Genomic DNA, 22,100 nt, shown 5'->3' with positions numbered 1-22,100 from the left:
CTTCCAAATATCTGTGGAAATTACTTTTTGCCCAGGTTGGGTCTCCTCTGAGAAGTCCACTTGACTCTGCATCCCAACATCCTGCTTTTCTGGGGTCCCTGAGTCTAAAGGTTCATCTTTAGATAAATGCCATGGTGGTAATTTTATGCTAGTGTGAGTAAGTGCCTTCCTGCTTCTCCTGTGGCTGTCTCCCTCCCTGCCTAGGACTCTTGCTGCCTGATTGTACTGAAAAATCTCGACTCCAGCATGCCGACTTCCTAAAGAAACCTTCTGGTCCCCACGGATACTCAGCTCCATGACTGAGCAACCAACCTGGGTCCTGTAGTTTGACGGAATCCCTATCAGCCCACCAACCCAAAAGAACATGGTCAAACTGTGTCCCTGCTGTAATGTCACCTCATTACTTCATGTAATGTTCACATGGTTCCTTTAGACAAAGGAATGAATTAATGCTGAGAGAATTTCTGTTCTGTCAGCAGGGATATTTTGTAGTAAGGAGACCTTCTCCATGCAAAGAAGTTTTCCTCACAGGTGGTCCCAGATGCCCAATAGCAAGTGAAAAGAGTAGTCAGGATTCCATTTTTCATTTTGAACAAATCAATCTGTGTGGGTAAATTTTAATCAAAAGCAGCAATGCTGTTTTTTCATGTGCTCTTGCCTCAATAGTCATTTTTCCCCCCTTGTTAGCAGTAATCTTGTTCAGCTTGAATAAATAACCACTGTTCGTTACAGCCAGTGCTTATCACAAATGGTGTGTAGACAGCCTATGATCTTCCAGAGTCCAAAGAACTGCATCCCTTGACCACATTTAACACTTTTGGCAAGTTAGTTACACATTATTGAGCCTCAGTGCTCTCATCTGTAAAACAGAGAAAATACCATGTACTTCACAGGGCAAGGAGTAGGAATATCTAAAGCAATACATTTGTTAAGTGTGAAAGACGCTTACTCCTTGGAAGGAAAGTTATGACCAACCTAGACAGCATATTAAAAAACAGAGACATTACTTTGCCAACAAAGGTCCATCTGGTCAAGGCTATGGTTTTTCCGGTGGTCATGTATGGATGTGAGAGTTGGACTGTGAAGAAGGCTGAGTGCCGAAGAATTGAGGCTTTTGAACTGTGGTGTTGGAGAAGACTCTTGAGAGTCCCTTGAACTGCAAGGAGATCCAACCAGTCCATCCTAAAGGAGATCAGTCCTGGGTGTTCATTGGAAGGACTGATGCTGAAGGTGAAACTCCAGTACTTTGGCCACCTCACGCGAAGAGTTGACTCAATGGAAAAGACCCTGATACTGGGAGGGATTGGGGGCAGGAGGAGAAGGTGATGACAGAGGATGAGATGGCTGGATGGCATCACCAACTCGATGGGCATGAGTTTGAGTAAACTCCGGGAGCTGGTGATGGACAGGGAGGCCTGGCGTGCTGCAATTCATGGTGTCACAAAGAGTTGGACATGACTGAGCTACTGAACTAAACTGTAAACTGTAAAGCTCTCTTACTATACATGTGACATTTGTTGCTCCAAAGCACCATCATGAATTAGAGAAGTAATACTGACTTGAGTTACTTTCTTGCCAATGTCAGGACTTTACTTAAGCTACTTCTGAATCTCCAAGGCAAGAAATTTTAATCCGAGTATCTATGAGGTTTGGCAGGGAATTCTCAATGTGTAGTTAGTAATATGAATGAGTTAAAGAAAAAGTGTACACTAGATTCTAGAAAAAGTACAAGGATAACTGTCTCTTACCTTCCTCTTATATTTCCTACAGTGCTATGGCTAGACACATAACTGGTCCTCAACAAATACTGCTTTATTCATTTTATATTCATTTCTTTCTTGATGATACAACACAGATGTTTAAATTCAGGGCAGTGTAAATGGCAAAGATGAAAACTAGCAGACCCATGCATCACCATCCTATATATGCTTGGGAAGACCTCTCATTTATTCAGCAAAGTCTTGATGACTTCACAATACACATAATCTCTAAGGAACTATTGGTTAAGCCTGGGTCTCTGCTATAAATGCAGGATGTAAAAATTCAAATGTACTATAATGTATATGCGTGCTAATGTAGAAAGCTGATTGTATCAGTCAAAATATCTTCATTTGTTGACAACAAAAGGTTTGGTCTTAATTCCTTAAGTGTATGCTCTGAGGCACAGTTGTAGGTAGCAAGCAAATCAAATACAATAAGAAGAGTAAAGTAAAAGAGAAAAGTGGGGGGCGTTATCTTGAGAACCTGAATCTGCTTGGGTTTTAGTCCTGAATTATTTAGATATGTTAGCCTCACTTTGCTCTTTCACTGAAGAAGTGGCAAATTCAGCAGGGCGTGTTTTCCCATGTAGGTACACAAATGTAAATTGCATATATATTTGATCATGCTCCGTTCAGCAAGAAGCCCAATACTAGCTTTCTACCACATCAGCTAGTTTCAAAATCAGGCTATTCCCTTCCAGAACAAGCCTGTTTTTGATGGGATAAAGATAGATGTTCCTCGATCTGTTTTAGTATTTCTATTCTTTCGAATTCAGACATGGTTTTTCCACATTCCCCTCCTGCCTTTCAGTCGAAGGGAATGAGACAATTCTTCTTAGAGTCCATGAGTGATACTTTGGCTGCCCAAAACTGTGACAGGAGTCATTCATCTTCAATCTACCTGACCCCTGAAACATTCAAAATCCTGCATCTAAGAGGCCGTGACAGGAGTCATTCATCTTCAATCTACCTGACCCCTGAAACATTCAAAATCCTGCATCTAAGAGGCCGTGACTGAAAACACAGGCCAGTTCCTCAGATTTTGTAATATGTTATTGCTGCCACTTTTCCTTCCTTCCTTTAGAAGAGTAATTTAATTCAATTTTAGAAAGGTGGGGGGGGGACTCTTCTAGTTACACAGATCAATCCAATTGTTCAGAGCTTCAGAATGAATTTTTAAACTTGTTGAACAGAAGCATACAAATCTCTCAGAACAAGTCAGATAATGTACAAAGCCTCCATTCATTGTGTGGGCAGAAAGGAATGCTAGTAGCCAGCAGCTCTCTAAGGAATGTTCCTTTGGCTTTGACCGTTCTGCTGGGAACAAGGAGGGAAACACACATAGAAAGTGAATTTATAATGTCTCTGGCTTATAATGGCAAAATGATAAGAAAAGTTGGCTGTGTAATATAAACTGTCAGCTGCATATTCCAGGCCTCCTCTCTGCAAGGTCCCTCCCACATCCACAGGCCTGGCTACCGTTTAGTGAGGAGTACAGAGTGGCTGTTTATTATTATTGACTGGTGAGGCCTGTGCTCTGAAATTCATTCTGTCAACAGAATGTAAGCAAAGTTGGCATTTTAAAGCAGGGCTCTTTCAGTCGCTGGGTTTTCTCAGGATTGCTATGCAACAGGATCAGTGCTGTAGTCCCCGGTTCAAGCTGAAAATGTTACACAGGAAGACATACCATGTAAAGGTCAGATTCTTCTACTATGATAATTTTCTTGATCTGTGTATAGACAAATGAGGTTGAAGGCCTTATAATTCTTATAAAGGTCCTTGGGACTTTTCCACCTGTTGAGCCTAAAAATGTGATGGGATTTTAAATGGGAAATCTTACCAAATGTGTGATGCTGTAATAAATGTATGAGGTTGTCTTACCAAGGTGAACTTAATGTGTATTGTCAAGAGGATTCTCTCGTAGGATCAAACCCCATGAATGTGCTGGTGCTATGGACCAGTTCAACCTTGTTGATTAGTCTCTCCATGCTTTTGTGGTTAGAGTTGATTCTACACAGTACTATGTGCTTGGAAAATATGACTTGACTCAGAGTGTAATACGGTGATTGGCACCAGGGTGCACTTAATCACGCAGTTTTATTTCCTATCACTTCCATAAACAGTGTATTTTGTCCATGAACTGGAAAACAGAAGTTAAGAAATTTATAAAGTTATAAATATAAATTATTTTATATTATATATAAAGTTATAAATATAAATATTATGTCCCAATTCATCTCAAGGAATAAATTTATTATACCTAGCAAGACACCCATTTTGAATTTGAATCTGCATGATAATGTAAAGAGATAATATACCAGGAAGAATTGGAGGTGTATCTTCTTGTTAGTTGGGGGTATATCTTCTTGTTAGTTGAACTATTAAAATGCCTTTTGAACTAATAGTCTAATTTTTTTTTTTTTGCCAAATTCACAGTCACAGCCGGTCTCTTTTTTGTTTAGTAATTCTGCATGTGTTCTTCTCACTGATGCCCCATAGGAACTCCAAGGAGAAATCGAAGCTCATACAGATATCTATCACAACCTAGATGAAAATGGCCAAAAAATCCTGAGATCCCTGGAAGGTTCTGATGACGCGGTCCTATTACAAAGACGTTTGGATAACATGAATTTCAAGTGGAGTGAGCTGCGGAAAAAGTCTCTCAACATCAGGTAAGAAAAGATCCCGAACTAAAATAGGCCAGAAAGAAATTAAAATGGCAACCTTCCCCTCATTTTCCTAGCACAATATCTCCTATATCTATGCAAATCCCCCAATTTCAGAATAACTTGTTTTATTTTTAATAAAGGAATCATTTATTTGCTCCGTATGGAGGTGATAGCTGAGGGTTCAGATGCGATCAGAATAGTGCCGTTTTATAACCATGGGAGACATATATATTAAGACATTAGAGTGAATTCAAATGAGGAGCTCAGCTATCCTATTTCATAGCATTTTCTCTTGGTTTATCACACGGTGATTCAAAAAGTGATAAAACTGATGTATGTTTATTATGGAATTCTTTCTTTGGCATTATTCTAAATGCATTACTGAGGACATTCTTCAAATACCATAACACGTTATAGTTAACAACTTAAAGGAAATCTCCCCACAGCTCCCACAGCTCGGGAGAGATGACAGCTCCTTCCTGCCTTTTGTCCCTCTCACACTGTATTTCCACATCCTCTCTAAACTCTGCCTTTAGCTAGTCTATACCCACCTATTTCACACTTTGCCCTTTTCTGTGTTAACAACATTCTCTTCAGAAGATAATGAATACATCCCAGCTTTGTTGTAAGGAGGGCAGAGTGACACTCTTGCTTGTACCCATTTTGCAGTAGTTCAGTGGAGGCTGAGGAGCAGAGAGTGAGGAAATGAAATGCCTGGGGTCACCTGGGTGACATAGGAGGTGCAGGGGTTGGAAAGCAGGCTTCCTGCTTTCTAATCAGTTGCTTTGCCTCATTCATGTCTCTTTATAAAGTATTTTGTGTTCTTTTCTTTTTTCTTTCTTTGTCGAGAGGAGGTCTTTTATTGCAGGGAGGGAGAAGCAGAACGCACTCCACACTGGGAGTCGTTACCTCCACTCAGTCATAATGACCAGAGGGAGATTGTTTTTCTTCTTAATAAGTTCCTCTAAGTTGTCCCAAATTTGGGCGTAGAGTGTCTTTGCTTCTATAATGAGGACAAAATATAACTGGAATTTCTTCATTTGAAAGCACTCTTGGAGAAATCTGCACTTCATCTGACATAATAGCGATGGTAGCAACGAACACTTACACGGTATGCTTCACATACCATGGGTGTCTTGGGCACTGTAGACTTGTTGACCCATTTAACACTCTCAGCTGCTCCAAGAGAGACATTCTATTATTATCCTCTCTTTGCATTTGAAGACACTAACGCAGGGAGTGGCTAAATAGCTTCCCCAAGGTCACTTAGTTAGTAAGTGGCAGATCAAAGATTAGAACGTAGGGAGGTCTGGCTCGGGAGTCTGAGCTTTGAGCCATCATATTATGGCAGAGAATATGAAGGCAGAAGGAGAGGGTAAGTCTCACCTAATGTTTACACATAAACATGTAATATGTGAAATGATGAAACAGAGAAGCCGATTTCTGGGAGGAGAAAAGTATTTTTATTTCTGTGGTCCCACCCCCGCCCGCCAACTTTGTACCCCAGCTTCCAAGGCACTCATTTTTCTCTCCCTATTTGATCCATGAATTTTGTATGGACCTGTCATTGTGGGCAATAAGGGGCAATGGCATTTTCAAAGATAAGGAAGCTCCATTTGCGTTCTACAGGTTCATTTCTTAGAGAGGTCAGTGTCTGTAATGACACCGGCCACTTTCAGAATATCTGTCATTATAAAGGAATGAAACTTGTGAGATGGGAATGATACTGGTAGATAAAGAAAAGAAAGTTACTATTTTCTTGCGGGAGAGAAAAAGAAAGGTGCTACAACTGTTCTGAACATCACCCAGTGCCTTTTCTCTCCTTTATGTGAACTTGATGAAATAAAAGGAGAATTGAAAGTGGCGAACAGCATGTCAGCCAAAATATGGGCTCTTCATTCTCAGCAATTTCCCATATGCCAGCTACTGCAGTTGAATTCTTGCTGTCATTAATCAAGTAGAAAACAGTTACCTTAGCTCATCTGAGGCACTGCAAATTCGAGAATTTAAATATTCAGATCAATGGTTTTGGCTTTTAAGTAGGCCTCTCAAATAATGCAGAATGTGTTATAAACACTCACTTATAAAAAAGCAAGGAAGTCATTCTTCACATTAAAGCGATTCAGTTTCTTTCCTGACGCTTGGCTGAAATAAGGGTATCAGTCAATCTGTGCTGAATGGCAGGGTTCAGCTGGGAGAAGCACAGTAGAGGCAGTAATTGGGGATGGTTATGGAATAGGATAGATGAACCCTGGAACACTTAGTACAGAACCATCAGTGACAGAAAAGCTTGCATTGCCAATCTGGTCAGTTCCTCCATCGGCATTATTTTATAGTGAAAAGTCACCACAATTAAAAAAACTTCCAAGGATACCCTGGAAAGACAGCCCTGTATTTACCTAAGCTACAACATATTATACTGAAAACTTACAGTTATTCATTGTTTCATAAGAGATTCTGAAGCCATTTTTACATTTCTCTTCCTATGAATGTGATTCTTATTTAAGGCTTCATCAGGTCATTCCATAGTGGAAGATTTGTTTCTGTCTTTTTACATTAAGACCATCCATTACATATTTACAAAAATATTCTTCCTTGGACACTGTTTCTATCCTATTATCCCTCTGGTCAAGAACTTCCATCTTGGTGCCCATATTTCACTCACTGATTGATCTGCTCATTCAGCAAATATTTACTGGATGTTTACTCTGTAATAGACACTCTTCTAGGCCTGGAGAGTACACAAGTGACAAAACACACCAAAGAAAATCCCTGCTCTCATGAAGCTTATATTTAGTCACTAGCATCTAGTGAACCTTTCACTCTCCATCAACTATGCCTAAAAAGCCCCTGATGCTGAAGCTGAAACTCCAGTACTTTGGCCACCTCATGCGAAGAGTTGACTCAATGGAAAAGACCCTGATACTGGGAGGGATTGGGGGCAGGAGGAGAAGGTGATGACAGAGGATGAGATGGCTGGATGGCATCACCAACTCGATGGGCATGAGTTTGAGTAGACTCCGGGAGCTGGTGATGGACAGGGAGGCCTGGCGTGCTGCAATTCATGGGGTCGCAAAGAGTCGGACATGACTGAGCAACTGAACTGAACCGAACCCCTTCCCTTTCGGTCCTTCCTCTGCTTCCCACTTCCTTCCTCAGCAAGCAGCAATTTAGTTACTGCCCAACATGAAGTCTCTGCTTCAAATAAATTCTGCTTTCTAACCCCCTCCCTGCTCTCCAACAATTTTTTCACTGTCCCATATGAGCACATACATTTGTTAGTCCTCACACTTCGAACACGGTGTCTCCTCTCATCCCCCAAATATTGTCTCAAATTCCATAGTCAAGGTTTCCCTTTCTGACTGTTTCTTTACCAGGTCTTTCCTGTGCTATTCTCATTACACTTGATGGCAAGTTCTTTGAAGTATTCATGAGTTGTGTCATAGGACTATGCTAGCTACCTTCAGCTAAATCAGACAAACACAAAACTCCAAGTTATAAATGAGTTGGTGAGGTAGAGTTGAAATGGTCCTGGACCAACAGTTGGGTGATGTGGTTTCTCCTCTGGCTCTGTTACTACCTAGCATCTATTCTTGAGCAAATCACTTTAATGCTTCAGAATTTAATTTTCTCTCTTGCAGAAATGAGGAAGTTAGACCAGATACACGGGTGGTCTCTTCAAGTTCCCTTGCAATTCTACAGTCCTATTATTTTAAATCCTACAATCACTCCTTGTGATGGCAATTATTGAGCTTTTTACCTTGGTTTTCTTATGTTTAAAAGAACTGATTAAGTTCAAAGGTACGATATAAGAGAAAGTAAATACAATGTCTTTGAGAGAAAAGAATTCCTTAATTGAAATTGTATCTCATAATTTAGTTCAAAGAAAGTATATGCCATCTGTTCCACATGTGTTATCACATTGCATTTTGTCCAAGAGATATAAGAAAGAGAGGCTAAGTGCCATTGAACTAAAGATTAACTGCTTCAAGTGGGAGAAAAATAGAGCGAAAATTTTCTACTTAAGTATACACACACACACACACATGCACACACACAGAGTCACTGATGACATCATCCAACATCAGCATGGCAGTGTGTTAACTAGGGTGCTTCTCATTCTAAAATGTTCTGTATCTACAAACCTGGTGCTTTTAATTTTGAAAATGTGAATAATTTGAGAAGTGATCAAGCAAATTTTTTACGTAAGAATTAAGTACAGACAATTTAACCTGCCACTAGATTTATTTTCCAGATTATTGTATATGTTATTAACTATAGGAATCACATACATCCACATCATTTCAGCAAAATTTATATTATGTGAAATTTTTATTCTTGGGGAAAAAACTTGTAGATATTATATAAAGATAATCCCTTTTATGAAATTTTGAGAATTCATTTGGAGGTGAGGACACCAACATTGTATGGTCCACAGCAGCAGGAAATCTCTTAGAAAGTACTAGGTATTAGAAATTAGAATAATTGGAAGTCTTTTCTCTGATGGAGGACAAAAAAAATCAAAGGAAAGCAAAGTCTTTCTGTCTTCGAAAGAAAAATGCTACTTGGACACTGAGTATCTCTGACCTTTTCCTTACTCTTGAGATATTAATTATGTTTGAAAGTTGGAGTTCATGGCTCAGTGGGAAAAAAAAGATGTTTACTTCTCTTTGAGCTTAATTCTCTTTATTTAAAGCCCCATAACTCCCATTTTATTTCTGTGGTTCCTTATTATTTCTGCACTCTTACCTTTTCTTTCTGTATGCCTGCATGCTATCTTTTTACACAAGAGTACCAAAGATATACAGGGATATATCATTAGTTTTATAAAGGAAGTCAAAGTGAAAAATGAATTCAATATAACATATTTTGCTTTAAGAATAGATGCCTTTCAGAGTAAAGTTTTATCAAGGATTTCAAACTAGGCATCAACTGAATCACACTTGAAATATCTGTGTCTAGAGAAATAACAATCACCTTAGCAGCCCTGTAATTCTTAGATTCCTGACACTGAAGAGTTTCTTAAAGACCAAGTTATATATCCCAGCATACCTAAAGGTTCTGCATTTTACCTAAACCTTAAAAATTACAGAAATTATCTGCTTATTAAAGATTGCTACTTGCCTTGTTAAAAGCTAGTAACCCCTAAGCTCTTATCCTAATAAAGATTAATAGAAAATGCATAGAACCTAAGTGTGTCTCTTCAAACATCCTCTTTCATTTTCTGTTGAGTAGGTAGGGATAAATAGAGTACGTTTGCCAATTAGCAGGAAATGTATTTTGCTCAGGGACTCCAAAACATTTGGTGGAAACCATCAAGGTTAAAGATTTCCTCATATGAGGAAAGTTTGTAGTTTCCATTTCCCACGTCAGTATGACAGCTCAAGTTTTGTGTTTCAGCAGGCGTCTCTGTACCTTTGTCTCTCAGTTCCCAAGTTTGCAAAACAAGTGGGTTGAATAATCTCTAAAATTCCTTTAGACCCTAAGAGTTTATGATAAAATTGGGTAGGGGTGGGGTGGTCATTACAAATTCAAAGGAACATTTTCAAGAAAAGCTCCAAATATAAACCTAGGTTAATCATTTAGAAATATCTGGTATACAATCTTGAAAATAAAAATGGGGCAGCTGCTTCCAACAAATGCATTAGAAATGTGTCTTGACAACACTCCACCAGCTTAGCACGGCCAGAGAAAATGTTTTCTGAGCTCAGAGCATTTCATTACAGTTAGATCTCCTTAAAAATCATGTCACTGGCAAATTCCACCTTTGCCCTGTGGAAACCAATAAGTAATGCTTAGGGCACATAGGAAATACTTTAAGAAATTCTTCCTCTAAGGGTGATGCTGGAACTCACAACCGGCAGAGTTGTGAAGAGCCTTATTCAAAATATAGAAATTCAGTATCTGCGAGTCTGTTTCTTTTTTGCATATACATTCATTTGATTATTTTTTAGATTTGCAAACTTGTGCTTACCAAAGGGGAGAGGGAGGAGGGGAGGGACAAATTAAGGGAATGGGATTAAGAGATACAAACTACTATGTATAAAATAGGCAAGCAGCAAGCATATATTATATAGCACAGGGAATTATAGCCATTACCTTGTAATAGCTTAAAATGGAGTGTAAGCTGCAAAAATACCAAATGACTATGCTGTATACCTGAAACTAATATCATATTGTAAATTAGCGATAAGACTTTTTTTTTTTTTAATAAAATATTTCAAGTGCCAAAAATCTGGGGTGAAACCTAGGAGTCTGTACATTAAACAAGCTGCTCAAGTGTTTCTTATGCACACTAAAGTTTGAGAACCATGGCTATAAATTTGCCATCTGTTGTTTTAATGCAGAAGCCATTATCTGACTGAGGTTTCTCCTCTCCAGCCTGAACCCACTGTCCACTGTCTTTTATACCTTGTTGTTTTTGTCCACGGATCACATCTTTCCTTTCATCCTCAGGCTTCAGCAAGGAACAGAAAGTCATTTGATATGTACTTAAGGTGATCAGATGTTTGGGAAAGTGATCTAACTCCATGCCTCAGGGATGACTAAGGACGACCCCCTCACCCAGGAAAGTGAGAGCCTTGTATCACACAGGATCCCAGGCCCTTCTGTTCCTCTATTAACCCTCTTGTCTGTCCTGTGTCCCTGGCTCTTCACAGCTGCTCTATCTCCTGCTATGAAGTTTCTCTTAGATCCTTTAGAACAGAATTCCCTGCCTCTCAGTGCTCTTTTTTTTTTTTTTGCCTCTTTCTTAGGGGTCACAAAGGGTTTCATTGACCTGCTAATAATTGGTCAGCACCGTTTATCCTGGACGGGGTTGTAGCATTGCCTTATGTAAGGAAAGCAGCAGTTGGAAGACTCATCTTGGTCCACCTGCCCTTGAGCAGGGAGGTATTATTTCCTTCACCAGACACATGGAGGCCAGGCGCTAGACATGCTTATATCCTGCCTTACCTTCCACTCTCCTTACTCCCCAGTGCCTGATTGGGACTGAGCGGCACTCAGTAAATATTTATCTAATCAGTGTCTTATTTAGCATTCACTGCCTTTCCATGTCTGTACTGTGCCTGTCTCTACCTTTCAATGTGTCCTACTTGACAGCCTCCTTTACCCCCAAGGGGCCCAAGCTGCAAATTCCAGACACCCTAGGGAATCCTTTTAACCAGTAGTCATTACATGTCATTAAACAGCTAAAATCTTGCATAGGGAGCTCTCATTTGGCTTATCCTGGGCAAGTGATAACTGAAATAGGAGGAGGGAACAGAAACATTAAAAGAACTGACCTCTATGCCATATGCAGTCTTCACTGTTACATTTAATTCATGATATTTATGGTATGTCATGATTCATTTCTTAGATGATAATGTCCTTAGAGTCTTGAACAGATTAATTTCCCTGATGAAAATTCCTTCATTTTTTTTCTGAATATAATGTCTATATGGCTCACAATAGAGAATTCTGGCAATTTGGAAAAGTATAAAGATGAAGGAGTACATCACGTGTAAATCCAGCTGTGAGGGATAAACTAGTTGTTTCAGAATTTTTTTGATGCACAATCAAACATGTGCACACGGATACACACACGAGCACATTAGAAAAATAGATGATGTACATTGTTGTAACCTGCTTTCTTACTTAACCACTGGACAGACTGATCTTTTCCATGTCCATGAATATTTGCATATGTCATCACATTGAACATCACGTAGGATTCACAGGATTTGAACATTGCGTTGTATGAGTTCACTAATACATGTGTAAGCACTTTCCTAGTATTGACTATTTAAGTTGTTTCTTCTTTGTATCAATCATATGTGTGCTGTAAATAACAGATTTCTACCTGTATCTCTGCATGCTTTCCCAGTTATTTTCTTAGAATAAGTTCCTTAGTTTTAAGCTTGTGGGTTGTTGTATTTGCACATTTTAAAGACATTTATATATCATCAAATTTCCTTCAGAAAGTTTTAGAGTAATTTAATTTCAGCACCTAGGTACTATTTGGTGATTCTGTTTGACTAAGACCAGCAGGAGACTGGTATTTGGAATATCAGGCCAAGTTATGAAATGGCAAAGGGGAATGCTTTTCTTCCTGGTGACTTTGCATTTCAATCTCTGCAACATTAGAAACTATATTGTATGTATATTATAGGCAGCATTAATTTTTGTGATTTAATTAGTAATTGCTGATAAGATATAAGTGATGCAGCATAATTCTTGATTTACCTGAGGGTACAGCTTGACTTACATTCTGAGTTTCTTTGTTTTCTGGATGATGATTTATTGCCTTAATTTAGTTTCTTATCCCCAAGTGAAATACGGATTCTGTAACACAGATCATTCATTTGTATAGTCTTAAATGCCTTCTACGGATTCCCATGTTCTAAATACAGTTGATGGTAAAGCCCTCAGCCTCTTGCCTAAATTATTCATGTTGGGGGAAGGCTTGGAGGCCAATGTCTGGCTTTGACTTTTCCACGTGAGTTGTTGTCTCAGTACCTTTTACATAGAGGAAACAAAGCGGAAAATGCTGGAACTCGGTGAAAACAAGTCCCAGGTGCACGTGAATAAAGAAGGGTCGATGCAGAGGAGAAGCATATGGGGAGAGGCACAGAGAGGAGCAGATGCCAGATGGAAGGAGTCAATGGAAGAGGCTGCCTAGCGTGTAGAAATGGAAAAGTCAAAATATGGAGAGAGACCTTTCCATTTCTCAAAACAGAAAGAATTCCAGTCCTAGCATGAATCACACAAAAACTGAGTGCTTTATATTAATCACTGAGTCCAAGTTTTTCTACCAGAGACATTAAGAGTCATTGACTGCACCACTATAGGAAAACAAGCCTTTCCAGTGTATATTTCATGCCAGAAGTCTCAGAATTCTGCACATGAAAATAAACATGTAGCTAAACAGTCTTCCCTCAGAGTTGCCCCCCAAAAATACCTCCCCCTCATTGTTGGTCTCAAAAGCAGGTAGCTAGATTTTTATTGAAGAAGTGAAGTGAAAGTCACTCAGTCGTGTCCGGCTCTTTGCAACCCCATGGACTATAGCCCACCAGGCTCCTCTGTCCATGGGATTGTCTAGGCAAGAATACTAGAGTGGGTTGCCATTTCCTTCTCCAGGGGATCTTCCTGACCCAGGGACTGAATCCAGGTCTCCTGCATTGCAAACAGATTCTTTACTGTCTGAGCCACCAGAGAAGCCCCCTTTTATTGAGAGCTGCTATATAATTCATAGTGCATTTACACACTATGGAACTAACCAACCAAGGTGCCTTAATGGGATTGTTAGAACCATCATTTATCTTTCAAGATATTCATATGCAGTTTGCTCCTGTTGTTTTCCAGGTCCCATTTGGAAGCCAGTTCTGACCAGTGGAAGCGTCTGCACCTTTCTCTTCAGGAACTTCTGGTGTGGCTACAGCTGAAAGACGATGAGTTGAGCCGTCAGGCACCTATCGGAGGCGATTTCCCAGCAGTTCAGAAGCAGAATGATATACACAGGGTAGGACATTTTTAAGCATAGTGCTTTGCACATAGTAAGCATTCAACAACTATTTTAAAATTAGTTTTGACTGAGATTAGTTTGAAAAAAAGAAAACAAATTAAGTTTAATAGAAATCGTTTTTACTCCTCTAGTCCAAAGGTCAATTAGAAATAATCCAAGTCATTATATTTTAAATGTCAAAAGCATCTGCATTAATGATATCATTTATGATTTGCCCATGTCTGTACCAAAAAAAAAAAAAAGACTTGCCTATGTCTTTTGGTGATACTTTAAAGTGTTATTTTGGAAAATATTAAACATATGCTAGAGCAGACATAATTCTGTAATAAACCCCTGTGTACCCATCAAAACCAACAATTATGAATTCATGGCCAATCTTACTTCTACTTTGTCCTTGATTATTTTAAAGCAAATCTCAGGTACATATCATTTAATTCATGAATATTTGATAAAACTAAAAGATAAGAATTTGCTCTTTAAAGGTAACCACATTGTTACTGTAACACTTTTGAAATCTCAGTAATTTTATCATGACAAATATTACGGCAGTATTCAAATTTCTACTTCTCATATACATGGCTTAAATGTTTTAACACGTTTGGGGGGGGGGTTGCGTTTTTGGTTTAAACAAGCATTGAAATAAGTTCCACACATTGTGTTTGGCTAATTTGTCTTTGAAATCCCTTTTTTTTTTTCCACTTTGAAGCAATTACAGATTCACCGTTAAGTTCCAAAAATAGTGCAGAGAGTTTCCCTTTGCATTTCACTTCGTTTCCTCTAATGGTAACATCTTACATAGCTATAGAACAATATTTATTGTTATTTTAACATGGAATCAATATAAAAATTTACAGTTACAATGACTACAACACAGCTCAATTCAGACTAGTCACATTTCAAGTGCTCAGATATGGCTAGTAGCTACTCTACTGAATGGTGTAATTCTATACACTGGATTATATTTGCGTTTGACTTTTCTTGGTAAGACTGCTTCATAGATAGTGATGTATTCATCCATCACCAGGAGGTACATAGTGCTTTGTTTTCTCTTGTGTGTGTGTGTGTGTGTGTGTGTGTGTGTGTGTGTGTGTGTGTGTGTGTTGCTACGGCAGCTACTAGTGATCAGTGGCTATGGGTTGCAATGTAATAGTTGCATATTTCTATCATTTCTTCGACATCTATTAGCAGGAGTTGTTCACTAAGTCGTGTCCAACTCTTTTGCAACCCAGTAGACTGAGGCCCACCAGGCTCCTCTGTCCAGGGAATTTCCCATGCAAGAATACTGGAGTGAGTTGCCATTTCCTTCTCTGGGGATCTTCCCGACTCAGGGATCGAATCCACATGTCCTGCTTGGCAGGTGGATTCTTTATCACTGAGCCACCAGGGAAGCCCATTAGCTGGAGTGCTTCTCTGAAAAGAAAATGGATACTCATCCACTATTTGGGTACCCAGGTTATTGTTCATCTAGGATAAGTGGGGTAAAGGTTTCTGCTTTCTCATTCTCTAGAATAACAACTTGCTCACTAGCATTCTCCAACAAAGATCAGTTGTTTCTTTTCTTTCTTTGTTTTTTATTATATTTTTGTCTCCACTAAGCTCTGAGTGAGGAAGGCAGAGACTTGGTCATGCTGAACTCCAAGACCTTAGTCCCTAGCAAAGTGTCTGGCATACAGTAGATACTAATAGGGGCTTTTAAAATGAGAATAAAAGGTACACGGACAGAAGGGAACAGAAAAACAAGTAAATTACTACCAAGCAATAAAAACTTGATAGAATGGTGCCACTTTTGCATGTTCAGCACTTAAAAGAAAGATCTCTATGAAGACACAGCCAGAAGTCACGTCTTGAAGAAAGGTCAAGGGTTTATATTATTCCAGAAAAGAAGGTATAGATTACAGAAAGGGAAGAGAACATGAGAGAAGATCCAGGAGTTGATAAATAATTGCCAAGAAACCTGCCAGTTTCTCCTTTAGCCATTCCCCTCCATATAATTCAGAATATTAAGGCAGTTTTGTGGGAAAAGAGAATGCCAACCCACTCCAGTATTCTTGCCTGGAAAATCCCATAGACAGAGGAGCCTGGCAGGATACAGTCCATAGGGCCACAAACAATCAGACATACCTTAGCGACTAAACAACAAATGATAGAATAGCTATATTTTTTAATGTTCTAAACACTTGAATAAATAGTTAAAACACTCTGGTGTATATTTAGAAGAGGGTTCACTGAGAAGAATGGGCATTTTAAGTAGAATTCATTACATGATATAGTGAGCTAAGATAGAATTTGTACGAAAGGTATCATTTTATTCTAGTTCCAGAAATCAAAGGTGATGAATCATTGGACAGGGGCACTAGGATTCAGGAGATTGGGATTCTAGCCCTCCTCCTCCATAGATGAGATGGTGATTGCTCCTTTGTTTTTCAGCTTTAAGATGAAGAATTTGATCCACTTAGTTTTTTTACAGCCCCTTCTAGCCTACCTTTTGTCATAAATGCAGCCTCACTCTCTCTGATTATTGCCTTTAGTTGCTTGCTAACACTGATAAAATGTTAGTCCTTATCATTCTCAGTCTTCTTACTGAATAATCTGATGATCAACAATATGCTTTAGGGAGATGTGATGTTAGAGTTCTGGTTAACAATCTCCATACTGAAGTGAATTAATCCCCACTTGGTTAGTATACTTATTCAGATACCCATCTGCTTCCTCTCTGTGGTTTATCAGGACTTCCAGCCTATTGATAACTCTTGATTCTGTATCTTAGTTCCACTGATCTTCTCTGTCTCCCTCCAAGTCCAACTTAGATTCAATCATCAAGCATTTTAATATTGATAACTCTTTTAAGACCCTAAATTCCTTCCTTATCTTCTTGTTGCTGTCATCTACAAATTCCTAAGTCTTGGAGAATCTAACTAACTAGTTTCTCCTATCCAAACAACAGCAGAGCAGACTGATGCATAGTACCTTTTCAGGATGACCAACCTCCAGCCTTCCGGCACTAACACGTCACTGGATCAGTTTACTTCTCTTGACCCTGTCTACTGTGTCATCATCCCCATTTCTAGAGACCTTTTCTCCTCACTTTTCAGTATCTGTTCTTACCACCCTACAATGCAGTCAACATTTTCAGTCTGTGTAATCTATGTAAAAATAAAAATTGAATTACGTCAGTCCTCACCTTAACACTCCCCAGTGGCTTTTCAGTGCCGTTGGGAAATGACCACAAATCCTCAGCAGGACCCCCAAGCCCCCCAAGGTTGGTCTGGCTCCAAACTTCTGTCCCCATTTTGCTCTTCCTCTTGCTCTCTTAACAGTAGCTATAATGCCTGCTTTTGGTTTTTTTCCCCAGTTCTCTGTTCCTTTCAGGTGGGGCTTTGAATATACTGATCCTCTGTCTAAAACCTTTTCTACCCAAACCTACCTCCTCATAATTTCCTAATTATGAGAATTAGGAAATTCTAATGTCTGAGAATCCTTTACATCTTGGCTCAGACGTCAAGCAAGCTTTTTTCCAATGCTCACATTTGACTAGATCTCCCTTTATATGTCTTCATAACACCATACTTTTCTTTCTATGATGTAACATTACTTTCATTGTGCATATGTGTGACTTTTTGATTAATGTCAACCACGTTCACTAAACCTTGTGCTCCAAGAAGCTTTCTTTTCGGAAGAGCATTGTCATTTTTATACCTAGCACCTTCTAAAGTATCTAGTACATGATAGACACTGAGTAGATAAAGGAACCAAGGAATTAAGGAAAGAAGATAAGGAGGCAGGAAGGGAGGAGAACAGCCAATGAACTAATCTCTTCTTCATTCTCTGTCCTCCTGAGATCCAGGGCAGGGAGATAAAGAATCAAGAGTGATGTTCCTTCCTCACTTGCAGGGTTTTTGATTACTCCCAAGTAAGCTTGTTTTCCTAGTGTGTAAAACTACTTTGATGCCCTCTGGTTTTCCTTGTGTTCTGGTCCAATGTTTCCATGGAATTCTCTTTGTATCCTTAAGAAAAATCCATGTCACAAAGCACTCCCTTAAAGAACATCATCACTCCTAAGTGTTGATGAGAGAACAATTTAGCACCTGTTTACTCAGTTCTGTCACCCTTATGCAGTAGCCCTTTTATGGTTGTTGTGGAATTGCTATCTAGTTCGTGATGCTCTCACTGCCTGGGGACAAAAAGAACAAAGGAAAAATCCTTGAAACCGGGTCTCTCTATCAGAGCTTCTGAACCCAGTTAGGAAGAGGTAAAGGGAATGTAGTCATTACAAAACTCTGTCAAAATCTGGTCTTGAACGGATTTTGTTTTGTAGCCTTTTTAGAAAATGTCATGCTCTTGAAGGGTTTTTCCCTCCAAACACTGTTTACATAAAATGTTTTAGTATCAAGAAGTTTCACTTCTTTTTTTTAAGATGGCTCACTTCTTATTGTAAACTTGTTCCCAATATATTTGATGTGTCACTTAAAAAAAAAATCATCTGCTATCTATTAGAAATTATTAATGCTGTTTCTCTTTTATGGGAACACAAATCCCATTAAAATGGCAAAAGTATAAATAGTAATTAAAAATATTCCACTTTTTTTCTATAGATCAGAATATTTATAAAAGAGGCCATTTATCTTTTCTTAGTAAATCATTGCAGATTAATGATGAAATTTGCAGCAAAATATCATATGTCTGCAGTCCATGGGGTCGCAAAGAATTGGACACAACTGAGCAACTGAACTGAACTGTATTTACTTAAAGCAAAAATACATAGTCAATCTCAATGACTCTGATTGAAGAGTATATGGTTTTCCTATAGGTAAAAGTCTAAGAGAGTCCACGCAGGTATTTGGGAATTGCGGTCTCATTCCCCAGAGCAGGTTTTTACACCCTTGGGAGTGGATCTGTGTTCCCCAAACCAGTTGGGCAGCATAACAACTGCAACTGGATAACTCTGAAGACTAATTAATAAAATAATGCTCTATATGCAGTGAAGTGTTATAAATAATTAAAGCTCAAATGTGCCCTAGCAAATATAAACTGACCAATTTTTATATCTTTTGCATACATTATCCTGGCTTTTACGGTTCCTCATTACTTGCCTCACTAGACTGACGCGTTTTCAATTAGTGTGTATTATTCTGGTCAAGATATATTTTTAAAACTGACTTCCTTTGTTTTACTTGAGCAGTCACTAAAGTGATATTTATTACTTGTCTACTTCTGTGATTAACCTAGAGAGAGTTTTAAAGGAGCAAATCATAGTGGGGGATTTCTAAGGAGAACTGCAATAAAACCATGAGCTTATTTAATGCTCTTCATCCCACCCCAAATTGAAATGGAAATTAGGCCTTGATTATAACAACACTGTAGGTAATAATGTTTTGTTTGCATTTTTACTAATGAAATTGTTTGTCATTTGGTTTTCATCTTTCAACTTAAAAATCTCTCTAATTCCTTCCCTAGAGACCATAAGGACACCTCCAAAGCTTCCTGAGATTTTCTAGTAAAGATTTAGATGGAAGTAATCAATACATACATTATGAAAACAGGCGACAGAAAGCCAGTATTGTGTGGATGCTGTTGACAAATGAAACGTCTTGAGTAAAGAAGTGGACTTGTTCATTTGTCAGCTCATATATTATTCACATTCAGTCTCCTCAGAAGTCACCACAAAGTGAGGGAGAGGTTGAGTAATTCAATAAAATTATCCTGAGATCACGTTGTAGGTTATACATTTATTTAAGCAATTCTGTTATCAATACTAGCCTGCTTCCTTTGGGTGTGTTTTAATATGTGTGTTAGCTCAATGAGTTCACTGCCTTGTCTTTTCACAGACATAGAAAATGTCTTTAGATGCCATTCATGGACATTAAGATTCAAGTCAGCTTTGTGTTACCAAATAAATGCATTGTTCCCTGTCACCTCTGAAAAACAACAACAAAAAGGGTTGTGATAGAGTGAGTCATTCTAGCATTCATTGACCTGGCCTCTTGGGATTTCTAAACAAGTTTTGATCCCCTAGCGAAGTTCACTGTTAGTTATCTACTCTAAGATGTCTGCTTGACTATGTTGGAGGAAATCAACATCTTTTTGATCTCTTCCTCATCACTAATGAACTAAAAGCTGCTTTTGTATAAGTTTGGTATTTTATGCAGTCATATTTAGGAATGCTGAATAGAAAAGATTTTCAATTATTTTTAGAACTACATTTCTAGCCATTTGAAGAAGTCTTCTGAAAACTAGCTTTATCATCAGAACTTGAGAACAGCGTCATCTAGGATTTGCTACTTTTGTTTAATGACTATAATAAGATAAACTATGAATAGTTTACACATTGACTTCTCTACCACAGTCCTCTTTATAACCATGTCAAAATATTTTGATATCTTGACAAATACTCTTAAAATAAAATTCGCGTAGTACTTTGCCTTTACCAAGAATTTTTACACACTTTCATTTAATCACAGATAAACCCCTGATCTTTTTATATGTTCTTCCATCTCCCTCAAAAAATTATTTTAGGAAAAACTCTACCATAACTCAGACTCCTAGCATTTATTGAGACTTTCAGTAATTATTTATTGAGCACCTACTCTGTGCCGGAAGCTGAAAGTACAATAGTGAACAAAATGAGACTCTGCCTCCACAGACATTCAAACTTTAATGAGGGAAACATATAATAAGCCAATACATTAATATATAAAATGATGTCAGGGGAATTCCCTGGTGATCCAGTGATTAGGACTCAGCCCTATCACTGCTGGGGCTCGATCCCTGGTCAGGGAGCTAAGATCTTGCAAGCCACACAGAAGAGCCAAAAAAAAAAAAAAATTAAAAATAAAGTCATATCAGATCAGTTTTATGAAAATAAAATAGCAAAATAAGGCTAGAGAAAGGCTGAGAGGTAGCGGCCTACTTAAAGAGACTATTAGTTGAACTAAGGGCTCTCTGTGTGAGGGAGTCAAGCAAAGACCTTGAATGAAGGATATTCTAGGCCAAAGGAGCAACAAGTGCAAATGTGAAGGTATAAGAACCGGTTTGGTGTATCCAAGGAACAGCAGGATGGGCTAGTGGTAGGTTATTGAGAGAAGCAAAGACCAGATAATGAATGGCCTTTTCAGCCCTAATTGGGAGGTGGATTTTATTTTGTGTATATTGAGACATTACTGGAAGACTACAGGCAGGAATGATGTGATCTGATGAACGTGTTCAGAAAAGGACTCTGGCTGCCGTGTGAGGAAATGATGGTAGGAGGAGCAAAACGGAAAGCAGGGAGAAAGGTTAGCAGGGTGTTGAAGTCATTTAGGAAGGAGATAATGATTGCTTGGGCTAGAATGGAAATGATAGATATGATGAAAAATTATATGACCCAAGATACAGTTTGAAAGTTGAGCTGATAGAACTTAAGATAGAGGGGATGTGGAATGTGAGAGATGTTAGAGTCAAGGATGACTCTGAAGTCTCTGGTTTGAACAAATGGGGAAATGATGATGCCATTTATGGAAATGGGAAAGACTTCAAAATGATCATGGATGAGGGGAGAGTGTGTATGTGAAGTTCCATTTCTGGATTATGTTGATAGACAGAAACAAATTGTGTGATTCAGAAATTAGTCACCACTCACACTTGACAGTCAAATTTTGGCTAAGCCTCTTGAGAAGGAATATTAATTAATTTTTCACAGGGTTTTCTGATAATCCATTTATCTGCACTATTGCTTCAGACTGAATGTCCAAAATTTAGGGTTTAGGCTCAACAACCTAATACCTAATTCTCTAAATGACCCTAGGAGCAGACTGAATTTTCAGCAGTGATTTTTCAAGGTCGACTGGGAGTTTAATAGCATTATCGTCTGTGGAAGTGACTTCCCCAGTGGTTGTTGGAAGCAGCTCAGCCTTAGGATTGAGAGTCAGACAGCTGTGCAAGATGCTACATGGGCACTAAACTATCCCTCCACAGTATCAGAGATCTGCAAGCAGGCTGGAGTCTCGGCTAGCCCCTGCCCTTAATCTCAGAGAAGACAACTTTGTACTTAAAAGACTTCCAAAAAGTAAATCTCAACAGGAGCTGGTTAAACACTTTGCCCCCACAAGATGCTCAAAAAAATTTTTTTTCATCAACTAAAATTAGATATTTAAAAAAATTATTTCAGACTTAAAATATGTCCATTTACTTTTC

At 38.6% G+C, this 22,100-nt stretch overlaps 1 protein-coding gene across 2 annotated transcripts in view; it reads left to right on the top strand.

The window, feature by feature from the left end:
* The window catches only part of DMD (dystrophin), a 2,163,935-nt gene that overhangs the window by 1,760,811 nt on the left and 381,024 nt on the right, over positions 1–22,100 (top strand). For both annotated transcript variants that reach the window (XM_065915496.1, XM_065915495.1), the window contains 2 exons: positions 4,260–4,432; positions 13,772–13,928. In XM_065915496.1, coding sequence (XP_065771568.1) covers positions 4,260–4,432; positions 13,772–13,928 — 330 coding nt within the window. The remainder of the gene's footprint in view (positions 1–4,259; positions 4,433–13,771; positions 13,929–22,100) is intronic.

The sequence above is a fragment of the Muntiacus reevesi genome, chromosome X, assembly GCF_963930625.1.
Source record: "Muntiacus reevesi chromosome X, mMunRee1.1, whole genome shotgun sequence".
Taxonomy (NCBI): Eukaryota; Metazoa; Chordata; class Mammalia; order Artiodactyla; family Cervidae; genus Muntiacus; species Muntiacus reevesi.
This window is presented reverse-complemented; position numbering and strand designations above follow the sequence as displayed.